This window comes from Ursus maritimus, unplaced genomic scaffold (assembly GCF_017311325.1).
Source record: "Ursus maritimus isolate PB19 unplaced genomic scaffold, ASM1731132v1 scaffold_12, whole genome shotgun sequence".
NCBI lineage: Eukaryota > Metazoa > Chordata > Mammalia > Carnivora > Ursidae > Ursus > Ursus maritimus.
Genome location: NW_024423564.1, coordinates 27,979,202 through 28,002,828, shown reverse-complemented (window position 1 = coordinate 28,002,828; position 23,627 = coordinate 27,979,202). Strand labels below are relative to the sequence as shown.

Here is a 23,627-nt window from a genome sequence, read left to right as displayed (position 1 = left end):
ATGTAGTTTTTAAGTTCCCCAAGTGATTGTAATTTGTACAGACAGAATTGAGAACCACTGTCCTTAATTCTGGGGCAATTATTAGTGTACCAGAGCTATGCTAAATCAGTTGATTTACCTATGTCTGCTAGGATTTGCTTGCTTTAAGGCATTTCTTAGCTTTCTTCTAAAGTCTTCATTAGTTAAGGATGTTGGAAGGTGCTTTTTGGCTGTCATAGAGAAAAGATGAATTAGAAACAATAGAATTGTCAGTTTTCATTAGCACATTTTATTTTGTAATGATTTCAGAAATTATTTGAAGAACATATACAAGTGGGCCTTTAAAATCATAAGGTATAATACTCAGTTTTTAAAATGAATCAGATATGTGAGCTTGTGTGGTATAGTGGTTAGAAGTGTGGAATAGTGGGAGTACTTCTGGGTTATTTGCTCATCTCTTACTGACTACGTGACCTTAAGAAAGTCACATCAGTCACAAAGCCTCACCTTGGAGTTCACACTTGCTGCAACTTCACAGAAAGGTTTAAGACCAACAAGTTAGTCTCATAAAGAAAAAAAAATCTTTTTACAAACTTGGAAATCACTGAGGTTTCATATGTTTGACTCAGTAGTTGAGATCTGCCACAAAGGGAACAACTGGGAAAAAGAACTGACATTTCTTCAAGGGAAATGAATTCATTTACTCCAATTTCGAAAGCCACCCACAACCCCTATTAAAGTATCTGAATTCTTTGTCAGTTGTAAAACCGCGTTTACTCTCTACATAAAAGCAACATCAACAGCAGCTTAGGAAAGTGCCACAAAGTAGTTACTTCTGTGCATGAGCCAGTCCATGTTGATAGATGGAAAAAGAGAAGCTCTTCCTTAGGGTGGCTTTTTTGGTTCTTTCCCTGTGCCCAAGTGTGTTTTGTTACTTCAGGGAGGAAGCCAGGGGCCACAGATTACACAAATGTTTTTAGAGAATCACTGATAGAGTTGAATATTCTTTATTCTCCCCAATAAGAAACAAGCAAGGTGGAAAACAAGTTATGTTAAACGTGAAATCCTAATTACTAACATGCTAAGGAGCCCTGAAGTAGACAGATAAAATTCATTTTCAAAGTTTATACTAGAACATTTTTTTAAAATCTGAGAGATGTGTTTATGCAAAATGTCTTAGGTTTGTATGAGCCCTCATATTTCTGAAAGTAGATGACATTTTGACCCATTGTGTTACATACTGGTCACAGCTCTCTTTTGTTTCAGTTTTGAGTGTGTGTATATACAGAGGTATTGTTTTAATCCTTTATCATTTAGCATTTGTTCTTGTAGAGAAGAAGGGAAAATCCCAACTTATTTTTCAGAAGATAAAATATGGGTGAAGTAACAATTGTTACTTCAGGAAGAAAGAAGCAACGAGACTTGATTGGTAAGCAAGATGCCTTTGTGATAAAGGTGTCCATTTTTAGCACTGTTCTGAGCCATGGTGACCCTGGATAAATCCCTTACCCGGTCCAAAGCCTCAGATACATCAGCTGTCAAAAGGAAACTTGCCGGATAGGTTGAGACTAAATCCCACTTAAGGAAATTATGTGGTGAAATAGCCTTATAAAATAAGACTGTGCAGTTAAATCTCAGCTTTTAGAGTCTGCACTTACCCAGGCCATTGTTAGTAAAGATACCTCATCTGTCCTAGAAGACTTTTGTTTTTGTTTTATTTGAAGCCCCCCCAGTGTCGGGTATTGTAGCATTGTTCTAACTGGTATAGTGACAAGCCTAGTGCGTGTGCATGCTGCTTATCTTCTCCTTCCCATCACTAACTTCTGAAGGATGAGAGAGTGTTTAAAAATTTCTTTAAAGCCCAGCATTCTCTTTTAGCAGCCTCTGCATGTTCATCAGCTTTATGCACGGTAATCAGCAGTACAGGTTTCCCTACTGCAACAGAACTCTGTGTGAACCCAGTAATTTCTCAAATCTGATAGGTACAGAAAAGTGTGTGGCTTTTCACTTCCTGTCCCTTCCTCCAACCCCAAACCAAAGAGAAGATTGCTTTCTGGTGACATTTATTCACATAGACGTTCTCACAGCTCTTTCTTCTCCTGAGGCTGTGTTGACTTTGAGGAGTGTCGTTCAATATCATTTTACAATAGCCTACCATTTTTGATTCTGTGAGTTTGGAAATCAACAATAACGACTCAAGAAACTCTAAGAGTTGTTGCTTTTCTTCTAGTTTTGGGGGCAGAGTTGAAGGATGTCTGTGCTATATCATTTCAGGCAAGTGCCTATGTGATCTTCACATATATCACCCAGATTATTCAGGAAAGCGTAATCTGAACTGTACTGTGATTTCCACTGTTCCAGGAGCTGCATTATGTATTCTCCAGCGGGAATGAGTGCAATGAGCAAAGCAGTAGGGACCACAAGAGGGAAGGCCATATAAAAATCCAGATTCATGACTGACTTTGATTGCACTCCAGGACATGGATAACAGAGTTCCCTCAGTTGTTTGGCTCTACTCACTCACTGAACCACAGCTTTAACTCTTTATATAGCTTTCACAGTTGATAGGATACAAAACCAGGCACTCACACAATCATAGGTGACTTTTCAGACATAAACGTTTGTACAGCTCTAAATCCTTGGATATATTATGGGGGTTTTAAAATGCCATTTTTTAATTAGGAATCTCTCATTTCAGTTGTCAGACTTTGAAAGTCCTCTCACTACTGTGCATAATTCCTGTTAACCAGCTGTTTGATAGCTCAGGAATAACAAATGGAAGGTACCTGTCCTAACCTGACTTGCATTCTCTCCTCTTGAGTTCTAGCATATGTGCAGCAGTCAGCTAAATTATGGTCTTATCAATAAGATGCAGTTTGACACTTGGCTTTTTGCTTTTGTTGTCATGCCATTTACCATGTGGTAAAGAATTAGTTATATAAGGCTGCCTGCCTTTTCAGAACGGAGATTTGAATCAGTGGAGTTTTAATGAGAAGTTTCCTTTCTTGTTTGTGATTTATACATTGCAAGGTATTATGTTGTTTTTTCTAATTATATTCTCCAGCATACAGACTGTTTGTGGTAAGCCATACTTTTAGTGTCACCTCTAGAGGTTTTTATTCTTACTTAAAAGCACTTGAAAGAAATAATTGAAACATAAATATCTTTTGTTTTTACTCATGGCCCATCATATTTTCTGCTAATTATTTTAAAGGTATTTCCTACATAAAACACATAAATACCGACTGAAGTGTATTATTGTTTATTTAAGAGTAGTAGTTTTGGGGGTTTTGTTTATTGTGGCTTTAACAGTCACTATTGCAAGTTTCAGGACTAGAATAGAGGCTTGAGTCCCTTTCAGTATGTAATAGGATGGGAGTTCCTTAATGAAAAAGTTAAAGAGATAAGTGATTAGCATACCATGATTAATAGTGCACAGATACGGAGTTAAGAGGAAAGGAGGAGCCTGGGGAGTCAGTTAAACAAAAAAAGGGGGGAGGGATATTTGATAAGATCCTGAGAGAGTACATCAAAGATAACATAGACATGAAAGATTTTATTTTGTATCTTTCTGTGAGGTGGGAAGTATGTTGTTGTTGTGTTGAAGTAATGAATTTGGACAATATATTCTGGGGCAGTATGTTTTAGGAAAAGGAGAACCTAGAAGGGGTTTTAGGGAAGAATACCAATCTGAATAAGGAGCAGTCAGATGGCATTTATGAGGAAGGATTAAAAGGACTTGAAATTAATTGAGAACTATTTTCAAGAATATGAATAACTTTTAAGAGCTTGCCCCACAAAAAGTTCCATGAAGGAGAAAATAAAATTCTGCAAGAGACATTTAGGTTATATAGGAGGAACAATGGCTATAATTTAAAGTTTGTTATCCGTTGCGACGTGCTGTACACAGAGGCCTAGAATCCCTCCTCCTTCAAGCTCATGGAGGTAGTTATTTGCAGTCTTGTGTAAATGGGCCAAATCACTATGTTAAGAAAGGATTGAGTCTGTTTCCTTAGATGATATAAATCTTTTCTTTGTATTTGTCTTTATTGAAGTTTAGTTGACATACAATGTTGTTAGTTTCAATTGTACAACATAGTGATTCAACAGCTCTACACGTTGCGCTATTGTCACCACAATTGTCGCTACCATCTGTTACCACACAACGCTATTAGAATACCATGGACTATATTCCCTATGTTGTACCTTTTATCCCTGTGATTTACCTACTGTATCTCATTTCCCCTCACCCCTCTCCCCTCTGCCAGCCATCAGTTTGTTCTCTGTATATATGGCTCTGTTTCTGCTTTTTGTTTCTTTGTTTTGTTTTTTAAAGATTTATTTATTTGAGAGAGAGCACAAGCAGGGGGAGTAGCAGACGGAGAGGGAGAGGGAGAAGCAGTCTCCCCACAGAGCAGGGAGCCCGATGCAGAGCTCGATCCTAGGACCCTGGGATCATGACCTGAGCCAAAGACAGATGCTTAACCCACTGAGCCACCCAGGCACACCTGTTTTGTTTTTTTAGATTCCACATATAAGTGAAATCACATGGTACTTGTTTTTCTTTTTTTCCACTTAGGATAATGTCCTCTAGATCCATTCATGTTGTTGAAAATGTCAAGATCTCATTCTTTTTTATGGCCGAGTAATAATCCACGGTGTGTGTGTATATGCACACACATACCTATCTTCATTATCCATCAGTGCACACTTGGGTCGCTTCCATATCTTGGCTATTGTAAATAATGGTGCAGTAAACATAGGGGTACATATCTCTTTTTGAAATAGTGTTTTTGTTTTCTTTGGGTAAATACCTAGTGGTGGAATTACTGGATTATGTGGTATTTCTGTTTTTCATTTAAGGACCTGCTTACTGTTTTCCCCAGTGGCTGTAACCAATTTACATTCCCACCAAACAGTTCATGAGGGTTCCTTTTTCTCCACAATCTCGCCAATGCTTGTTATTTTTGTCTTTTTGATTCTAGCCAATCTGACAGGTGTAACGTGATATCTTTTTGTAGTTTAGATTTGTAGTTCCTTGATGATTAGTGATGTTGAGCATCTTTGCATCTGTCTGCTGGTCATCTGTAGGTCTTCTTCATAAAAATTTGTCTTTAGGTCCTCTGCCCATTTGTAAATCAGATTGTCTTTTTTTGTTGTTTTGAGTTGTATAAGTTCTTTATATATTTTGGATATTAACCCTTTATCAGATATAGCCTTTACAAATATCTTCTCCCATTCAGTACATTGCCTTTTAGATTTTTGCATCCATGTTCATCAGACATACTGAGTTGTAGATTTCATAGTGTCATTATCTAGTTTTGATATCAGGGTAAGGCTGGCTTCATAGAATGAATTTGAAGTTTTCCTTCCACCTGTTTTTTGGAATCATTTGAAAAGAGTACTTTATTAACTCTTATTTAAAAGTTTGTAGAATTCACCTGTGAGGCGATCTATCTAGTCCTGGACGTTTGTTATTGGGAGATTTCTGATTACCCAATTTAGTTTTGTTACTGGTAATTAGTATGCTCACATTTTGTATTTATTCCTGATTCACTTTTTTTGGAAGATTGTGTATACCTAGAAATTTATCCATTTCTTCTAGGTTGTCTAATTTATTGGCATTTAATTTTTCATACTAGCTTCTTACAATACTTTTGTATTTCTGTGTTGTCTGTTTTTACTTCACATTCATTCCTGATTTTACTTGAGTCCTCTTTTTTCTTTTGATGAATCTGGGTAAAGAATTATCAATTTTATTTATCTTTTCAAAGATGCAGGTCTTAGTTTCCATTGATTTTTTTTTCCTTTTTTTTTTTTTTTTTTTTTTTTTTTTAGTCTCCATTTCATTTAATCCTGCTCTGATCTTTATTGTTTCCTTCCTACTTATTTTGGGCTTCGTTTGTCTTCTAGTTCTTTTAGGTGTAAGGTTTGATTGTTTACTTGAGATTTTTCTTGTGTCTTGGTAGGCCTGTATTACTATAAACATCCCTCTTAGAACTGCTTTTGTTGCATCCCAAAGATTTTGGACCATCGTGTTTTCATTTCCATTTATCTCCATGTATTTTTTAATTTCCTCTTAGATTTCTTGGTTGACCTATTTGTTGTTTAGGAACCTGTTGTTTAGCCTCCATCTGTCTGTGTTCTTTCCAGATTTTTTTTCTTATATTTGAGTCCTGGTTTCATACCATTATGATTGGGGAAAGATGCTTGGTTTAATTTCTATCTGTAATTAAACTTACTGAGATTCATTTTATGGCTTAACATGTGATCTGTTATGGAGAATGTTCTATGTGCACGTGGAAAGAATGTGTATTCTGCTGCTTTGGAATGAAATGTTCTGGGTATATCTCTTAAGTCCATCTGCTCTGTCATTCTAAGCCACTGTTTCCTTATTGATTTTCTGTCTGGATGAGCTATCCACTGATGTAAGTGCAATGGTTGAAGCCTCTAACTACTATTGTATTACTGTTATTTTCTCCCTTTATGTCTGTTAATACTTTATTTATTTAGGTTTTCCTGTGTTTACAATTGTTACATCCTCTTGTTGGATTGATCCCTTTTTCACTACGTAATGCCTTTCTTTATCTCTTACTACAGTCGTTGTCTTAAAGTCTCTTATGTAAGTATTGCTACTTCAGCTTTTTTTTTTTCCACTTTCATTTGCATGGTTATATGTTTTTCCATCTCTTTACTTTCAGTCTGTTTGTGTCTTTCGATCAGAGGTGAGTCTCCTGTAGGCAGCACAGTAGATGGGTTTTGGGGTTGTTTTTATCCAGTCAATCACCCTGTGTCATTTGATTGGAGCATTAGAACATATACATTTAAAGTAACCACTGATCGTTATGGACTTATTGCCATTTTGTTAATTGTTTTCTGGTGGTTTTTATAGTTCTCTGTCCATTTCTTCTTTTGCTCTCTTCCCCTGTGATTGATGGCTTTCTTCAGTTTTAGGCTTGGATTCCTCTAATTTTTATGTGTATCTGTTAAAAGATTTTGGTTTGTGGTTACATGAGGTTCCTATATAACATCCTAATTATATAGCAGTCTATGTTAACTTGATGATTGCTTAAGTTCAAACTCATTCTAAAAGCACATTTTTCCTATTCATGTTTTATGTATATGTCATATTTTACATCTTATTTTCTGAGTCCCTTAACTAATTTTTTAGATATAATTGATTTTACTATTTTTTTAAAAATTATAATTCCAGTATAGTTAATATACATTGTTACATTAGTTTCAGGTATATAACAATAGCAATTCAACGATTCCATATTACTCAGTGCTCATCATAGTAGGTGTACTCTTAATCCCCCTCACCTATTTCACCCACATCCCCTCTAGTAACCCTCTCTTTGCTCTCCGTACTTAAGATTCTGTTTTTGGGGTTATCTCTGTGTTTGTTTTTTTTTTTTTTTTACTCCTTTGTTCATTTGTTTTCTTTATTAAATACTACATATGAGTGAAATCATTTGGTATTTGTCTTCTCTGGCTTATTTGGCTTGGCATTAAACTGTCTAGATCCATCCATGTTGATGTAAATGGCAAGATTTCGTTCTTTCTTATGGCTGAATAATATTCCAGTGTGTGTGTACCATATTTTCTTTATCCATTCATCTACGGATGCACACTTGGGTTGCTTCCATATCTTGGCTATTGTAAATAATGCTGCAGTAAACATAGGGGTGCATACATCCCTTCAAGTTAGTGTTTTCGTAATCTTTGGGTAAATATCCAGTAGTGCAGTTGCTGGATCGTAGGGTAGTTCTATTTTTAAATTTTTGAGGAACCTCCATAATGTTTTCCACAGTGGCTGCATCAGTTTGCATTCCCACTAGCAGTGCACGAGGGTTTCCTTTTTCTTCACATCCTCACCAGCACTTTTTTTTTTGAGTTTTTTATTTTAGCCATCTGACAAGTGTGAGATGATATCTCATTGTGGTTATTTGCATTTCCCTGATGAGTGGTGTTGAACATCTTTTCATACGTCTGTTGGCCATCTATATGTCTTTTTTAGAGAAATGTCTGATGATTTTACTACTTTGGTGTTTTAATATTCATACTAGCTTTTTTAGTGATTGACCTATTAACTTTGTTTGCTTTAGTCATGAAGTTTTTTCTTTTCATAATTTTCTAATTATGACTAATCTTTTTTTGCTTAAAGAAGTCCTTTTAACATTTCTTGTAAAGCTGGTTTAGTGGTGATGAACTCCTTTAACTTCTGTTTGGGAGACTTTGTCTCTCCTTGTATTCTGAATACCCTTGCTAGTTAGGATATTCTTCGTCGTTGGTTTTTCCTTTCAGCACTTTGACTATGTCCTGCCACTTCCTTCTGGCTTGCAAAAGTTCTGAAAAATCAGCTCATAGCTTCATGGGGTTTTCCTTACACGTAACTAGTTGGCTTTTCTGTTGCTACTTTTAAGATTCTTTATCTTTACTCTGACATTTTAATTATCATGTGGCTTGGTGTAGATAGCCCTGGGTTCATCTTGTTAGGGACTCTCTTTGCCTCCTGGACCTAGAGGTCTATCTCCTTCCCCAAGTTAGGGAAGTTTTTAGCTATCATTTCTGCAAATTTTCTGCCCCACCCCCTTTTTCTGGGACCTCTATCAACTGAATGTTAGTACACTTGATGTCCTAAAGATCTCTTAACCTGTCCTCATTTTTTTAAAAATCCTTTTAGTATTTTGCTGTTCAGCTTGGATGCTTTTCATTGCCCTGTTTTTTAGATTGCTGATCCTTTCTTCTGTATCCTCTCATCTACTATTGATTCCCTTTAGTATATTTTTCATTTCAGTTATTCAGTGGTTGCTTCTTTATACTTTGTTTTCGTTGAAGTTTTGAGTTTATCTACTCAAATCCAGTGAGCATCTTTATGACTATTACTTTGAATTCTTTATTATGTAGATTGCTTGGCTCTGTTTCTTTTTCTGAAATTTTGCTTTGTTCCTTTGAAGCCTAGTCCTCATTTTCTTTGATTTTTCTGTGAATTAGGCAGAAGAGCTATTTCTCTTAGACTTGAAATAATGGCCTTGTGTAGGAGTATCTCCAGTGTAGACTGTGCCTGTGACTTTAGCTGGCTGAAGCTCTAACAGGTGTAGGCTGGGGGCCCTGGAACATACCAGGCACGTAGCACCCTGGTGGGATGTCTGGATCCAAAGCGGGCAGCAGGGGTGGGAGTAGGTCCCACAGTGCTCTGCATATGGGGCATGCTGGCAAGGTGGCAGGAGCTGAAGCATAACCAGGTGGTCCTTGGGTACTCCACGCAGGGGGTGCCACAGCAGGATAGCTGGAACCCAAGTGGCCTTGGGCTAGGAGTCATATGGTGCTCCATGTAGAGTGCCCCTTGATGGGATGGCAGGAGCTGGAGCAGGTGTGGGCCCTGGGGTCCCAAGGCACTCCATGCAGAGAGTACCCTGGCAGGATGGCTGGAGCTAAGACAGATGCCAGCCAGGAGGTCTCAGAGCTCTCTGCACTTGGGTGCCCTGGCAGGATAGCTGCTGCTGAAGCAGGTATGGGCTGGGAGGTCCTGGGCCACTTGGTGCAGTAGGTGCCCTGGTGAGTTATCTAGACCTGAAGCAGGTACAGGTCTAGGATGTGGCACAAGGATTGTGCCTATGTTACCTTGGCAAGACAGCTGGAGCTGTAGTGGGTGCTGTCCATGGGTGGTTTAGTGTGCACCGCACTGGGGCTACCTTAGGGAGACAGAGCTCTAGCAGGTAAGGGCTGGAGGGCCACCTTTAGGGGCAGTTGGGTTTGGTGTGGGCTAGGGGCCCCGGGGTCACTGAAGCAGGTGGCTAGGGTGCCCAGATCCTGCTTTTTTCTGTGCTATGAAGGGGGGGGGGGGACATAAACCATGGTACTCACCAGCACCTTTGATACTGTAGTGTCCCAGCAGCTCCCTGGCCTTCTGGCAGATGCCCTAGGGCTCATTCAATTATCTTCCAGATGTTCTTTTAATCTACAGCCTTTTTTTTCCTGTGCAGCAGGGCAATGGGGCTAGTGTGGTCTAGGGGACTGAGGCTGACTGAAGCAGCAGGCCAGCTTGTACCCTGCTCGCGTCTGTGCTATCAGGGTGGACAGGGAATATAAACAATGGTGCTGGCTAGTACCTGGGACCCAGGGAGAGTGTTCTAGCAGCTCCCTGCCCTTTTTCAGATGCTCTAGAGCTGGTTCCTTTATATTCTAGATGCCCTTTTAAAGTGCATCTTTTTTTTCTGTGCCACAGGGCTGAGCTGTATTTCTGGTCTCTTAGCACTATCTTCCCCACTGTAGTTGGCAAGATGGGTGTGGGGGGGAGTGGTTGGATTCTTGTTATTATGTTTCCATCTCTCCTGTCTTTCTCTGTGTGTTCCCTCTGTCCCTGTTCAGTCAGCCCTTAGTTCTTCAGGGGGAATTGCTCGACGTGTAGGCATAGAGTCACTGTGTTGTGGAGGTGAGCTGAGGGTTTTTCTACATCACTCTCTTCCCTCCTTCTATATAAACAAAACTTTTAGGTGTCTATGAACACATAATGAAGTTATTATAATTTTAGACTTCTAAGTTTGCTAGAGAAGTATCACTGTTCCTAAAATATTGTTTATAACCCTGGCACTTGATAGAATGATTCTCTTAAAAGCTGCTTCTTAATCTTCTCATTTTCTGCTCTCATATGGGCACGTATGTTGAGAAATAGTTATCACCATTTACTTCTAATTTGAGAGTTAAAAACATACTAATGGCACTTTGAGAAGTAATTGAGACTTTGAACCAAATACTAGACTCTGAAAGTCAGAAATTGTTCTGCATGTGCCAAGTACCATTTTTAAATAGACGCAAAAGCTACGTTTGTATGGAGTTGACAGAACTGATCTACCTTCTCTGACTTCTTCTTGGTTTTATTTTAGCAGAAGTTATCCAGTCCCCACTAACTTTGGTCTTATTGAGGGGAAAGAGCAATTTCATTCATATGGGAAAAGCCAGAGTTGAGTTCTGGGTTCCACCTTCCCTGTAGGAAGATGCCTCAGGAAAAACTGGTCACGAATGCCTAGGTTTGCCCAAGTGGCCAGCTTGGCCTTGGCAGTGGAAAGCTTGTGTTATCCTGTTTCTTAACGACCTTTGGGGAATATCTACAGACAAAGCTCATTAAAATGTGAAAACCTGGTACTGCATTCTCCAGCTGTAAAGAAATACAGGAGGGGGGGGGGGGAGGAATACACTATACTGGTTTTCCCATGTAGAATTCTGTGGATTTCACTGGACTGTTGAAGTCACCTAGTCTCCAGTTCTTGTTAAGACACCTTGAGGTATATAGAGAGTTTACCACCTCCTCCAAGTCCCAACTGTCTTCAGACAATGTGATAAATATTTCCTTTTACTTCTGCTTTCTGTATAAGATAGCTAAGCAAGGAAGAAATCTCTGAGAAAGTAGCATTTCCTCTTCCACACTCAGTACTGTGGGGTTGCTCCACTCTGATTCCTTGAGCTTTATTGATTGAAATCAGAGGGTTATTTTTATTTATATCTGATGTGCCTGGTGGCAGTGACCAGTGTTAAAAAAGCATCTGGAAGACCTTTGTGGTAAGTATGAGACTCTCTGAGGATAAAAGAATTTTCTCTCCAAAAGCTTTCCAGAAATATAACTTAAAAAGCTCTGTGAAGAATGCTTTCTGGATATTATACATAATATATACATAATTATTATATATAGTTATATATAATTTATAGAAAATAATCATTTAATCTTTGATTAGTAAGCATGACTTTTAAAAAGTGAATAATGACATTTCATTGAAAATTACTTTTGAGAATATGATATGCAATCAATCGTTCGGGGTATTTACTGGAAGTGACGTGGGAAAGAAGCAGAGTGTTCTTTAGAAGATTATATTAAGTGCCGTATAAGACGGAATTCATCTATTTAGTGTTTTAAAATGTTAAGGTTTCATCCAAAAGGTAATCCTGTTTATCATTTATTATTTTCTTTTACTCAGGTGATATAAACGTTCAGTATGATTTTAAATTAGTTCTCACCTCTAAGCTTCTTTCCACGGCCTCTTTTCCCCAAGTGGAAAGACTTCGTTTTCATTTCTGAGAACTTGGTAGCTTTTCCTGGCATAATGAAGAACATATTATAGATTGAGGCTTTTAGGTTTCTTTCCGTACTTAATAATATGTTTGATCTTTCATTCTTTTCCTGAGATTTCTTCTCTCCCTTTATTAGTAAAGCCTTCTGTCTCTGGGAATTTTATTAAATCAGAAAGTCTTCCATCTCTCTGCTGTGACAAAAATCCCCTCTGCTCTGTAGAAGACAGGAGCCCCTTAGTCATTTCATGGATATGCATTTAATGTTTTTGGTCTTTTCAGACTGACCCCAATTCTTGGCATTCAGAAGCATTCTCAGGAAAATGTGGTGTTTACACAGTTTATAGAGACTTTGCTTGAAGAATTACATTTAAAGAATGAAGACCTTGAAAGCCTAACCATCATTTTTAAAACCAGTTGTTAACCACAGAGTGGTGAGTTGGATTGTGTTTTTTCATTTGTTGCCTGTTTGGAATCTTTTTTTTTTCATATTCAAAATTTTAAAAACCCAAGTGTAGACCTTAAGATCTCCTCAGTTTGCTAAGGAAGAACATGATATCCCTTAGTTCTCAGCAGCCTTATCACTTTCTGTCCACTCCTGTTACTTTCTGCCCCGTCCTTGTTGTTATTCCTTCTTATAGGTTACTGCAGTTAGTTCTGTTTGTGGTACTCCAGAAAACTCCCTCCTACCAGCTTCACACTCAAACCTAGACCATCCCTCATGTCCCATCTTAGGGGTTGAAGCAAATTGCTATTTCCTGGGAAGAAACCTAAATACTGCAGCCAACCACTGAGAACATCCTCATCCTACTTCCCTTTTCGAGGAAACCATCCCCAACCCAGTCACTACCTTAGTCATCTCTTGGGCAGATAACTAGGTGAATGAGTAAGTCCCACTGTTGAATCCTGACCCTGTTCCTGGGCACACAGCCCTCCCCTCATCTCCCAGGTTCTTGCCTCTTTCTCAACTATCAGAGTGTTCCCTCCCTCAGCCTACCTTCGGCATACCTCTCTCCCTTTCCTCTGCTTACTTCTCACTTCACTCTCTCAAGTGCTCAGATAGGTATTGATTTAATGTTATAATTGAAGAAATTCAGCTGAAACTACAAGTGAGACCCTCCCAGGGAACATTTTCCTTTTTTTTAACTTTCTTAAATTATCCAAGCTTGTTGTAAAAAGTGAACAATACAAAAGTGCATATGTAATTTAGAAAAGGAAAATCCACCTCTCACTCTGCCTCCAGTCCTGTCTACTTTGCAGAAACACATTTGATATATATCATTTTATTTTTTTGTAAAAACAGAACCAAAAAACTCTTCAAGCACATTTTTAAATATATGAGAAGGATATTTGAGAGAATAATTTTGGCGGGGAAGAAAGAACAGCAGCCCTTTATTGAACATGCTTAAAAATTGAATATAAGGAGTCAGCACTGTCACTCCCTCCTAATTTACACCCACCGGCTTTTTCATATGACCCTGCTCCCCTGGGGACCTTGTAAAACACAAGCTTTTACTTAGGGAGTGAGCTCAGATTGGCCTGTATAAGCATCAATTCAGAGGCCCTTCTAAGAAAATAGTGAAGTTGGAGCTTCAGATACAGAAAATTGATAAAGAAGAATGCCTTAACTAGTGGTCCTTCCTGATCTGCTTTAATGAATAGTACCAAGAATCATTTTAATTAACATATTTAAAACTTGTATGTAAACAGATGTTGAAAATCCTCAAAAGTACTTTTCACACCAATAGATGTTTTAAGTGGACTTAAAAAACATTTCCTCTGTGATCACTGTTTACTTACACACACAAACTATGTAAATCATCAAAGGTAAACCTTTGCCAAACCTTTGTCAATATTATAAGACATTCTGAATGCATTGAGCCCTCATACATAATTTTCCCTATGAGAAAAAGATAGTTGTGAGTAGTTTTTTTCTCTTTACATGATTTTTGTAAATGATAAGTTTACATGTGTATAAAGACTAATGTCTAATATACTTGCTAGTAGTAATTTAATATTGAAAAGGTTGTGTTAATATGTTTTCAGTTGCAAATTTTAAAAATCCAGCTTTTCTTATGATAGAATGATATAATTATCTTTTGTTGCTTAACAAGTTACTCCAAAGACTTTTTTATCTCACGCTTTCTAGGAGTCAGGAACCTGGACACAGTGTAGTTTTGGGCCTCAGGCTCACAGTCTCTCGTGAGTGTGCAGTGAAGCTGTTAGGGCTACAGTGTCATCTGAAGGCCCAGGTAGAGGAAGATCCCCTTCTAAGGTCACTCTTGTGGTTGTTGGCAGGATTTACTTCCCCACAGGCTGGTGCACTCAGGGCCTCAGTGTTTCACTGGCTGTCATCCAGGAACCTCTGCATTGTGTATTTCATACTTGTCATGTGCCTTACCCTCATAGTGAGCAAGATGGGAGCCACAGCTTTTTTGTAACTAATCTCAGAAGTGACATCCCATTACTTTTTCCATGATGAGTTAGAAATTAATCACTAAGTCCACCCCACATTCAAGGTGAAAGGACTACATGAGTACTAGAGACAAGGATCATTGGTGGCCATCTTCGACACTGAGGGGCAAAATTGTTCAGTAGTTCCACTGTCTTGGTAAGAGTCTTAAACTTCACACTAATTGAGGGCACCCCTGAACCAATCCACATGCCCATGGGATTGCTATAAACTAACCCAAGCATCCTGACAAGGGATAGGGGAGACAGAAGAGGATTTTCTTACCGACCTAGACCCATCTCAGCCTTCCCTTAAGCTGAATGTGAGTTGGGTCTATTCCACATAAACCACTATTGCTACATAATGAGGAAAAAATGCAATGTATATTGGGAAGACAACACACAGTGTTCCCAAAAGCTAGTAAAATATTTCAGGTGTTTATTCAAACTGTCTTTTTTGCTTCACAGGTATAATCAATGAAGACCAAATAGAAGATGAACTTCTATTCATCATTTCTGGAATGCTAGCTACAATAATGTTCTGATAGTAACTGACAACTAGCTTTGTTCCAAGGAAGACCTTTCCCTCCTTAGATTTCAGCCCCCTGCTTCCCAGTCCCTAATGTACAGTGACTTCCCCTAGATAGAGAACCATTTTTCCAACCAGGATCACCAAGTCCTTGTATCCCTAGTTGTACGATATAGTATTTTTATTTACTTAAAAATGAAAATTGAAGTCTTAAGTTGAAACTTTAATAAATACTGACCTTATCCTCTTCTGGATGATTCCAGCCATCATATTGGTTGTTAAGCATTTGAGAACATTCCCATTTTGGCCTCACAATCTAAACTCTAGATTCTAAACAACAGTAAGGAGTTCAATAAATACAATCTAAGATGAAGCCCTTTGGAAGTCTAGTCATTAAAGAAACTGTGCTATAAAATGGTCCTGAGCAATGTAGTTAATCTTACAAGTCCAAAACAGGAGTATCCCAGAATTTTCTGGACTGAAAGAACTAAAAAAAACCGAAACTGTAGTTTTCAAAAGAGACAATCTCTAGAATTTACACAGCTTTTTCAAAATGTCTATCAAGCATGCAAGTCACAGGGCCTCCAGAGAAGTTAAGGGAGTGGGGAGGCTCAGATAATTTGGGAAGCTTTACTGGAGGGCCAAGAAAGAAAATTAGAATCACATCTACACTCTTAGACACTGGAGGAAATGACAGCTGCTACAAGTCTAACCATGGAAATGGTCCAGAAAGCAGCCTGGTGGAGTGGGGAGCTTAGTGGACAAGAATCTACAAGTTCGGTAAATCACAGGCTACAATATATACAGAAATCGTTTTTGTATATTAGCAATGAAAAATCCAAAAAGGAAGAAAATTCCACTCAACAATAACACCAAAAAGAATTCATTACTTAGTAAATAAGTACAAGACTTGTGGCACCTGGGTGGCATAGTCAAGCATCTGACTCTTGATTTCAGCTCATGCCTTGATCTCAGTGTCTTGAGATGGAGCTGTGGGTCAGCTCATGCTCAGCAGGGAGTCTGCTTGAGATTCACTCTCCCTCTCCATTTGTCCCTCCGGCTCCTGCTCTCTCTCAAACATTTTAAAAGAGAGGAGGCACCTGAGTGGCTCAGTCAGGTAAGTGTCCAACTCTGTTTTGGCTCAGGTCGTGATCTCAGGGTTGAGAGATTGAGCCCCATGTTGGGCTTAGCACATGTTGGGCTTAGCACTCAGCATGGAGTCTGCTTGAGGTTCTCTCTCCCTCTGCCTCTCCTGCTTGTATGCTCACTCTCTAAATAAAAAATCCATAAAAATAAAACTTGTATAATGAGGGGGAACTGGGTGGCTTAGTTAAGCATCTGCCTTCGGCTTGGGTCGTGATCACAGGGTCCTGGGATTGAGCCCCACAGCGGGCTCCCTGCTCAGGAGAGTCTGTTTCCCTTTTCTCTCTCCCTCTGCCTCTCCTCTGTTTGTGCTCTTAAATAAAAACAGAAAAAAGAAAATTAATACTATAAAACAGAGACATTCAAGAAGGTATAGAGATATTCCATGTTTATGAATTAGAAGTTTCAATTGTTAAGGTGGTAGTCCTCCCCACATTGATATAGATACCTGGAGGAATCATTGCAGCACTAACACTTGCTACCTAACGTGCTTAGGTAACCAAGCCCCACCCCCACACTATTGTGGATCCACCTTTCCCAGACATAGTCACCTTAGTCCAGTCACGGTGGGCCCCCTCCCTGAAAAGACCAGTGGAAATCCTGCCAACACCACATCTAACTGGCAAGTTGTGCAGGAACTCCATTCTGGCAGGAGCAGGTCTCATTTCACTAGCAGACCACCACACAACTTGTTAAATGCTGTCCACAATAGGCAAACACAGCCTCTGCAGACAACTGGACTAAAGAAAAAAAAGGGCAAGACTCAACAGCAGTGCATACACAACACCCATAGGAGACATTCCCTGAAGTATCAGGCCCTGGAGAACAAGGAACACTTCATGAAAAGACCTCTTCTACATAAGGCCATTATAGTTAAGAGCAAGAGAAGTAGCTGACTTTCCTAACGCAAAGAAATAGACACAGGAAGTCAGACAAAACAAGGAGACAGAGAAATAGCTCTTAAATGAAAGAACAGGACCAACCACAGCAAGAGATCAAAGCAAAATTGATATGCCTGATAGAAAATTTAAAGTAATGATCATAAAGATACACACTGGGCTTGAAAGATGAGTGGAGGACATCAGTGAGACCCTTAACACAGCGATAAACAACTGATCAGAGATGAACAACACAATAAATGAAATTTAAAATACACCTGATGGAACATATAGCTGGCTAGACAAAGCAGAGGAAATAAAAATAACGACCTGGAAGACAGTAATAGAAAGTAACCAAGCTGAAGAGGAAAAAAATTATGCAGATTGAGAACAGTCTTAGAGAACTCATTGACTCCATTATTGTAATAACATTTGCATTACAGGGATCTCAGGGCAGGGGGAGAAAACTTATTTGAAGAATAGCTGAAAAATTCCCTACATATCCAGGAGGTCCAGATATCCACATCCAGGAGGCACAGAGATTCCCCCCATACCCCACCCAATTCAACCCAAGGAATTCCACACCAGGACACACAGTAATTAAAATGGCAAAAAGTAGCAATAAGGAAAAAAAAAAAGTTTGCAGCTTTTTCAGCAGAAACTTTGCAGGCCAGAAGGGGGTAGCAGGATATACTCAACATGATGAAAAGGAAAAATCTAGAGCCAAAAATAATCTAGCAAGGATACCATTAAGAATACAAGAGATCAAGAGTTTCTCAAACAAAAAAGGAGTTCATGACCACTACAAAACCAGTTCTATAAGAAATATTAAAGGGGGCTCTGAGTGGAAAGGAAAAGACCTTAAGTTGAGAGTATGAAATGTAGGAAAACACAAAAGCAGTAAAAATTATTTCTGTAAAAGTCAGTCAAGGGATTCACAAAAAATAAAAGGATGTAAAATATACCATATACCTAAAATTTGTTTGGGGGGGGGGAAGAAGAGTAAAGAATGAGTTTGAACTTAAGTGACTGCTATATGCAGAAGATACTATATATAAACCTAATGGTAACCATAAATCAAAAACCAATAACAGATATCCAAGACTAAAGAGAAAGCAATTCAAGTATATCACTGAAGAAAGCCAAAAAATCATTAAAGCAAGGATCAAAGAAAATCTACAGAAACAACCACAAATAAGTAACAAAATGGCAATAAATACCGATAATTACTTTGAACATAATGACTAAACACTCCAAATCAAAAGACATAGGGTGACAGATAAAAAATTTCCATCTATATGCTGCCTACAAGAGACTCATTTCAGACTGAAAGACACCTGCAGATTGAAGGTAAGGGGATGGAGATACATTTATCAACCAAATGAATGTCAAAAGAAAGCTGGAGTAGTAATACTTTTATTAGACAAAATAGCCTTTAAAACAAAGACTGTAACAAGAGAAAGAAGGACAATATATACTAAAGGGATAATCCAACAAGAGGATATAATAATTGTACATATTTATGCACTCAACATGGAAGCACCCAAATACCAAATAAACACAAAGGAAGTAATTGATGGCAATACAATAACAACAGGGGACTTTAATAACTCATTCACACTGATAGATCATCCAAACAGCAAATCAATAAGGAAACAGTGACTTTGACCTACTGGACCAGATAGATTTTACAGACATATTCAAAACATTCCATCCTAATAAAGCAGAATACACATTCTTTTCAAGTGCATATGGGATGTTCTCCAGAACAGATCCCATGTTAGGCCACAAAACAAGTCTCAACAACAACAAGAGAAAAAAAATAAAAATGAAAGTTATATCATGCATCTTTCCTACCACAACAGTATGGAAATCCATCATGGAAATCTGGAAAAGAATCTGGAAAGAAATCTGGAAAGAATACAAATACATGGAAGTTAAATAACATGCTACTAAACAATGAATGGGTCAACAAAGAAATCAATGAGGAAATCAAAAATTACACTGAAACAAATGAAAATGAAAACACAACAGTCCAAAATCTCTGGGATGCACCAAAAGTGGTTCTAAGAAGGAAGTTTATAGAAAAACAGGCCTAGCTCAAGAAGCAAGAGCAATCTCAAGCAATCTAACCTTACACATAAAGGAGCCAGAAAAAAAAAAAAAATGTAACCCAAAACCAGTAGAAGGAAGAAAATAATAAAGATTAGAGCAGAAATAAAATAGAAACTTAAAAAAATAGAGCAGATGAATGAAACAAGGAGTTGGTTCTTTGAAAAGATTAACAAAATGGATAAACCTTTAGCCAAACTCATTAAAAAGGGGGGGGGGGTGACCCAAGTAAACAAAAATCACTAATGAAAATGGATAAATAACCAATACCACAGAAATACAAACAATTGTAACAGAATATTATGAAAACCTACTTGCCAACAAAACTTAGAAGAAACGGATAAATTCCTAGCAAAACTAGGAGGAAGAAGTAGAAAATTTGAACAAACCAATTACCAGTAGTGAAATGGAATCAAGTAGTCAAAACACTTCCAAAAAACAAAAGTCCAGGACCAGACAGCCTCACAGGTGAATTCTACCAAACATTTAAAGAACAGTTAATACTTACTACTTTCAAACTATTCCAAAAAATACTAGAGGGAGGAAAACTTCCAAATTCAGCCTATGAGGCCAAAACCAGATAAAGATACCACAAAAAAATAGAACTACAGGCCAGTATCTCTCATGAATATAGATGCAAAAATGCTCAACAAAATATTAGCAAACCCAATCCAACAGTACATTAAAAAGAAAAATCATTCACCACAATCAAGTGACATTACTGGATGCAAGGTTGGTTCAATATGTGCAAAACAATCAATGTGATGAATCAATATAAGAAAGGATAAAAACCATATGATCATTTCAGTAGATGCAGGAAGAACATTTGACAAACTACAATTCATTCATGATGGAAGCCTCTGCACAGTAGGTCTAGAGGGAACAAACCTCAACACAATAAAGGCCATATATGAAAAACCCACAGCCAACATTATACTCTGGTGAAAAACAGCTTTCCCCCTGAGATCAGGTACAAAACAAGGATGTCCACTGTCAACACTTTTTTTTTTTAAGATTTATTTATTTTAGAGAGCATGCATGAGTGAGCACCCAAAGGTGTGGGGGGGGGGGAGAGGGAGAGAGAAACTTTAGCAGACTCCACATTGAGTGCAGAGCTTGATTTGGGACTCAGTCCCCTAATCCTGAGATCACTACCTGAGCTGAAACCAAGAGTCCAACACTTAACCGACGGCATCACCTAGGTGCCCCCTCACCACTTTTATTCAACGTAGTACTGGAAGTCCTAGCCACAGCAATTCAACAACATAAATAAAAGGCATCCAAATTGGTAAGGAAGAAGTAAAAGTTTCACTATTTGCAGATGACATGATAGTATATATAGAAAATCCTAAAGACTCCACCAAAAAACAAAAACTGATGTGAATTCAGTAAAGTCACAGGATACAAAATCAATGTACAGAAATCTGTTGTATTCCTATAATTAATAATGAAGCAGCAGAAAGAGAAATTAAGAAAACAATCCCATTTAATTGCACCAATAATAAACTATCAAAGAATAAACTTAACCAAAGGGGTGAAAGACCTGTACTCAGAAAACTGTAAAATGTTGGTGAAATGGAAGATAACACAAAGAGGGGCGCCTGGGTGGCCCAGCCGGTTAAGTGTCTGCCTTGGGCTCAGGTCAGGATCACAGTGTCCTGGGATTGAGCCCCGCAGCGGGCTTCCTGCTCAGTGGGGAGTCTGCTTCTCTTTCTGCCTCTGCCCTTCCTCCCCCTGCTCATGCTCGCTCTGTCTCAAATAAATAAAATCTTAAAAAAAAAAAAAAAATGAAGATGACACAAAGAAATAGAAAGCCTATTCCATGCTCATGGATTGGAAGAACAAACACTGTTAAATGTCTATATTACCCAAAGCAATCTATACATTTAATGCAATCCCTATCAAAATACCAATAGCATTTTTCACAGAACTAAAACAAACAATTCTAAAATTTGTATGGAACCACTAAAGACCTTGAACAGCCAAAGCAATCTTGAAAAAGAAAAAACTGGGATGCCTGAGTGGCTCAGTTGGTTAAGTGTCTGACTCTTGATTTTGGCCCAGGTCATGATCTCAGGGTCATGATACTGAGCCCTGTGTCAGGCTCCATGGTCAGTGGGGGAGTCTGCTTGAGATTCTTTTACCCCCTGCTCCTCCCTCTCTCTCCAATAAAATAATCTTAAAAAAAAAAAAAAGAAAAAACTGGAGATATCACAATTCCAGATTTTGCTATATTGCAAAGTGGTAGTAAGTAAAACAGTATGGTACTAGCATAAAAACAGACACATAGATCAACGGAATAGAAAAGAAAACCCAGAAATAGACCCACAATTATATGGTCAATTAATCTTCCACCAACGAGGAATGAATGTGCAATGGAAAAAAAGACAATTTCTTTAACAAATGGTGCTGGGAAAACTGGACAGCCATATGCTAAAGATAGAAACTGGACCACTTTCTTACGCCATGCACAAAAATAAATTTATAAATGGATTAAAGACCTAAACGTGAGACCTGAAACCATAAAAATCCTAGATGAGAAGATAAGCAGTAATCTCTCTGACATAGGCCATAGCAACATTTTTTTAGATAGGTCTCCTGAGTCAAGGGAAATAAAAGCAAAAATAAACTACTGGGATTACATCAACATAAAGTTTCTGCACAGTGAAGGAAACAAGAAAACTAAATGGCAACTACTGAACAAGAGAAGATATTTGCAAATGACATATCCAGTAAAGGGTTAGTATCTAAAATATATAAAGAATTGATACAGCTCAATACACAAAAAACAAATAATCCAAGTAAAAAATGAGAAGACATGAACAGACATTTCTCCAAAGACATCAAGAGATATTTCTCCAAAGACATACGGATGGCCAATAGACATGCTCAATAGCACTCTTCATCAGCAACATGAAAATCACAACCACAATGAAGTATCACCTCACATCTGTCAGAATGACTAACATCAAAAACACAAGAAACAACAAGTGTTGGTGAGGGTGTAGAGAAAAATGAACTCTCCTGCACTGTTGGTGGGAGTGCAAACTGGTGCAGCCCCTGTGGAAAACAATATGGACGTTCCTCAAAAAATTATATATAGAACTACCTTATGATCCAATAATTGCATGACTGGGTATTTATCCAAAGAATACAAAAACAGTAATTCAAAGGAATATATGCACCCCTATGTTTACTGCACCATTATTTACAAAAGTCAAACTATGGAAGCTGCCCATGTGTCCATAGATAGATGAATGGATAAAGATGTGGCATTTACATACAATGGAATATATCTTTCAGCCATAAGAGAGAATGAAATCTTGCCATTTGCAATGACATGGATAGGGCTAAACAGTATAATGCTAAGTGAATAAGTCAGAACAACAAATACCATATGATCTCACTCATATGTGGAATTTAAGAAACAAAATAAAGCAGCAAAGAAGAGGGGGCAGGGAACCAAAAAACAGACACTTAACTATAGAGAATACACTGATGGTTACCAGCACGGAGGTGGGTGGATGGATGGGTGAAATAGGTGATGGGGATTAAAGAGTATCCTTATCATGACAAGAAAAAAAAAAAAAATCAGTGGAACAGAATTGAGAGTCCATGAGTAAACCCTCATATTTATGGTCAATTGATTTTTAATGAAGAAAGGAGGGTCTTTTCAACAAATGGTGCTGGGATGTTTGGGTATCAGATGCAAAAAAGATGAATTTAGACCCTTACCTACCCCCATATGCAAAAATAAATTCAAAATGGATCAGAGACCTAAATGTCAGAGCTGGAAGTATATAACTTTTAGAGCAAACAGAAGACTTACATGACATTGGTTTACAATGAGAGTTCTTATTACATATGATACCAAACACAGTCCATAAAGAAAACTTTAAGTTGGACTTCATCAAATAGAAGAGAAAGGAAAACTTTCAAACTCATTCTATGAGGTCACCATTACCCTGATACCAAAAACAAAATAAAACTACAGGCCAGTATCTATGATGAACATACACACAAAGCCCTCAACAAAATTCAGCAAACCAAATTCAACAATACATTTAAAAAGTCCTTCACAACAATCAAGTAGGATTTATTCCCAGGATGCAAAGGTCGTTCAATATTTGCAAATCAATGATATATCATATTAATAAGACAAAGGATAAAAATCATACAATTATCTCTATAGATGCAGGAAAAGCATTTGAAAAGTACATCGTCCATTCATGAGCAAAACTCTCAACAAAGAGGGGTTAGAGGAAACATACCTAAACATAGAAAAGGTCATGTATGAAAAACTCACAGCCAACATCACACTCAATGGTAAAAAACAGCTTTTCCCCTGAGGTCAGGAACAAGACAAGGATGTCCACTCTCTCATTGTTTTATTCCACATAGTACTGGAAGTCCCAGCTGCAGCAATCAGACAACATAAATAAATAAAAGGCATCCAAATTGGTAAGGAA

General features: G+C 38.0%; 1 protein-coding gene across 1 annotated transcript in view; it reads left to right on the top strand.

Moving 5' to 3' along the window:
* Positions 1-15,398, top strand: part of RPAP2 (RNA polymerase II associated protein 2) — an 86,902-nt gene extending 71,504 nt beyond the window's left edge. The window contains exons 12-13 of the mRNA XM_008697712.2: positions 12,328-12,479; positions 14,965-15,398. Coding sequence (XP_008695934.1) covers positions 12,328-12,469 — 142 coding nt within the window. The 3' untranslated portion in view covers positions 12,470-12,479; positions 14,965-15,398. The remainder of the gene's footprint in view (positions 1-12,327; positions 12,480-14,964) is intronic.
* Positions 15,399-23,627: the final 8,229 nt, after the last annotated feature.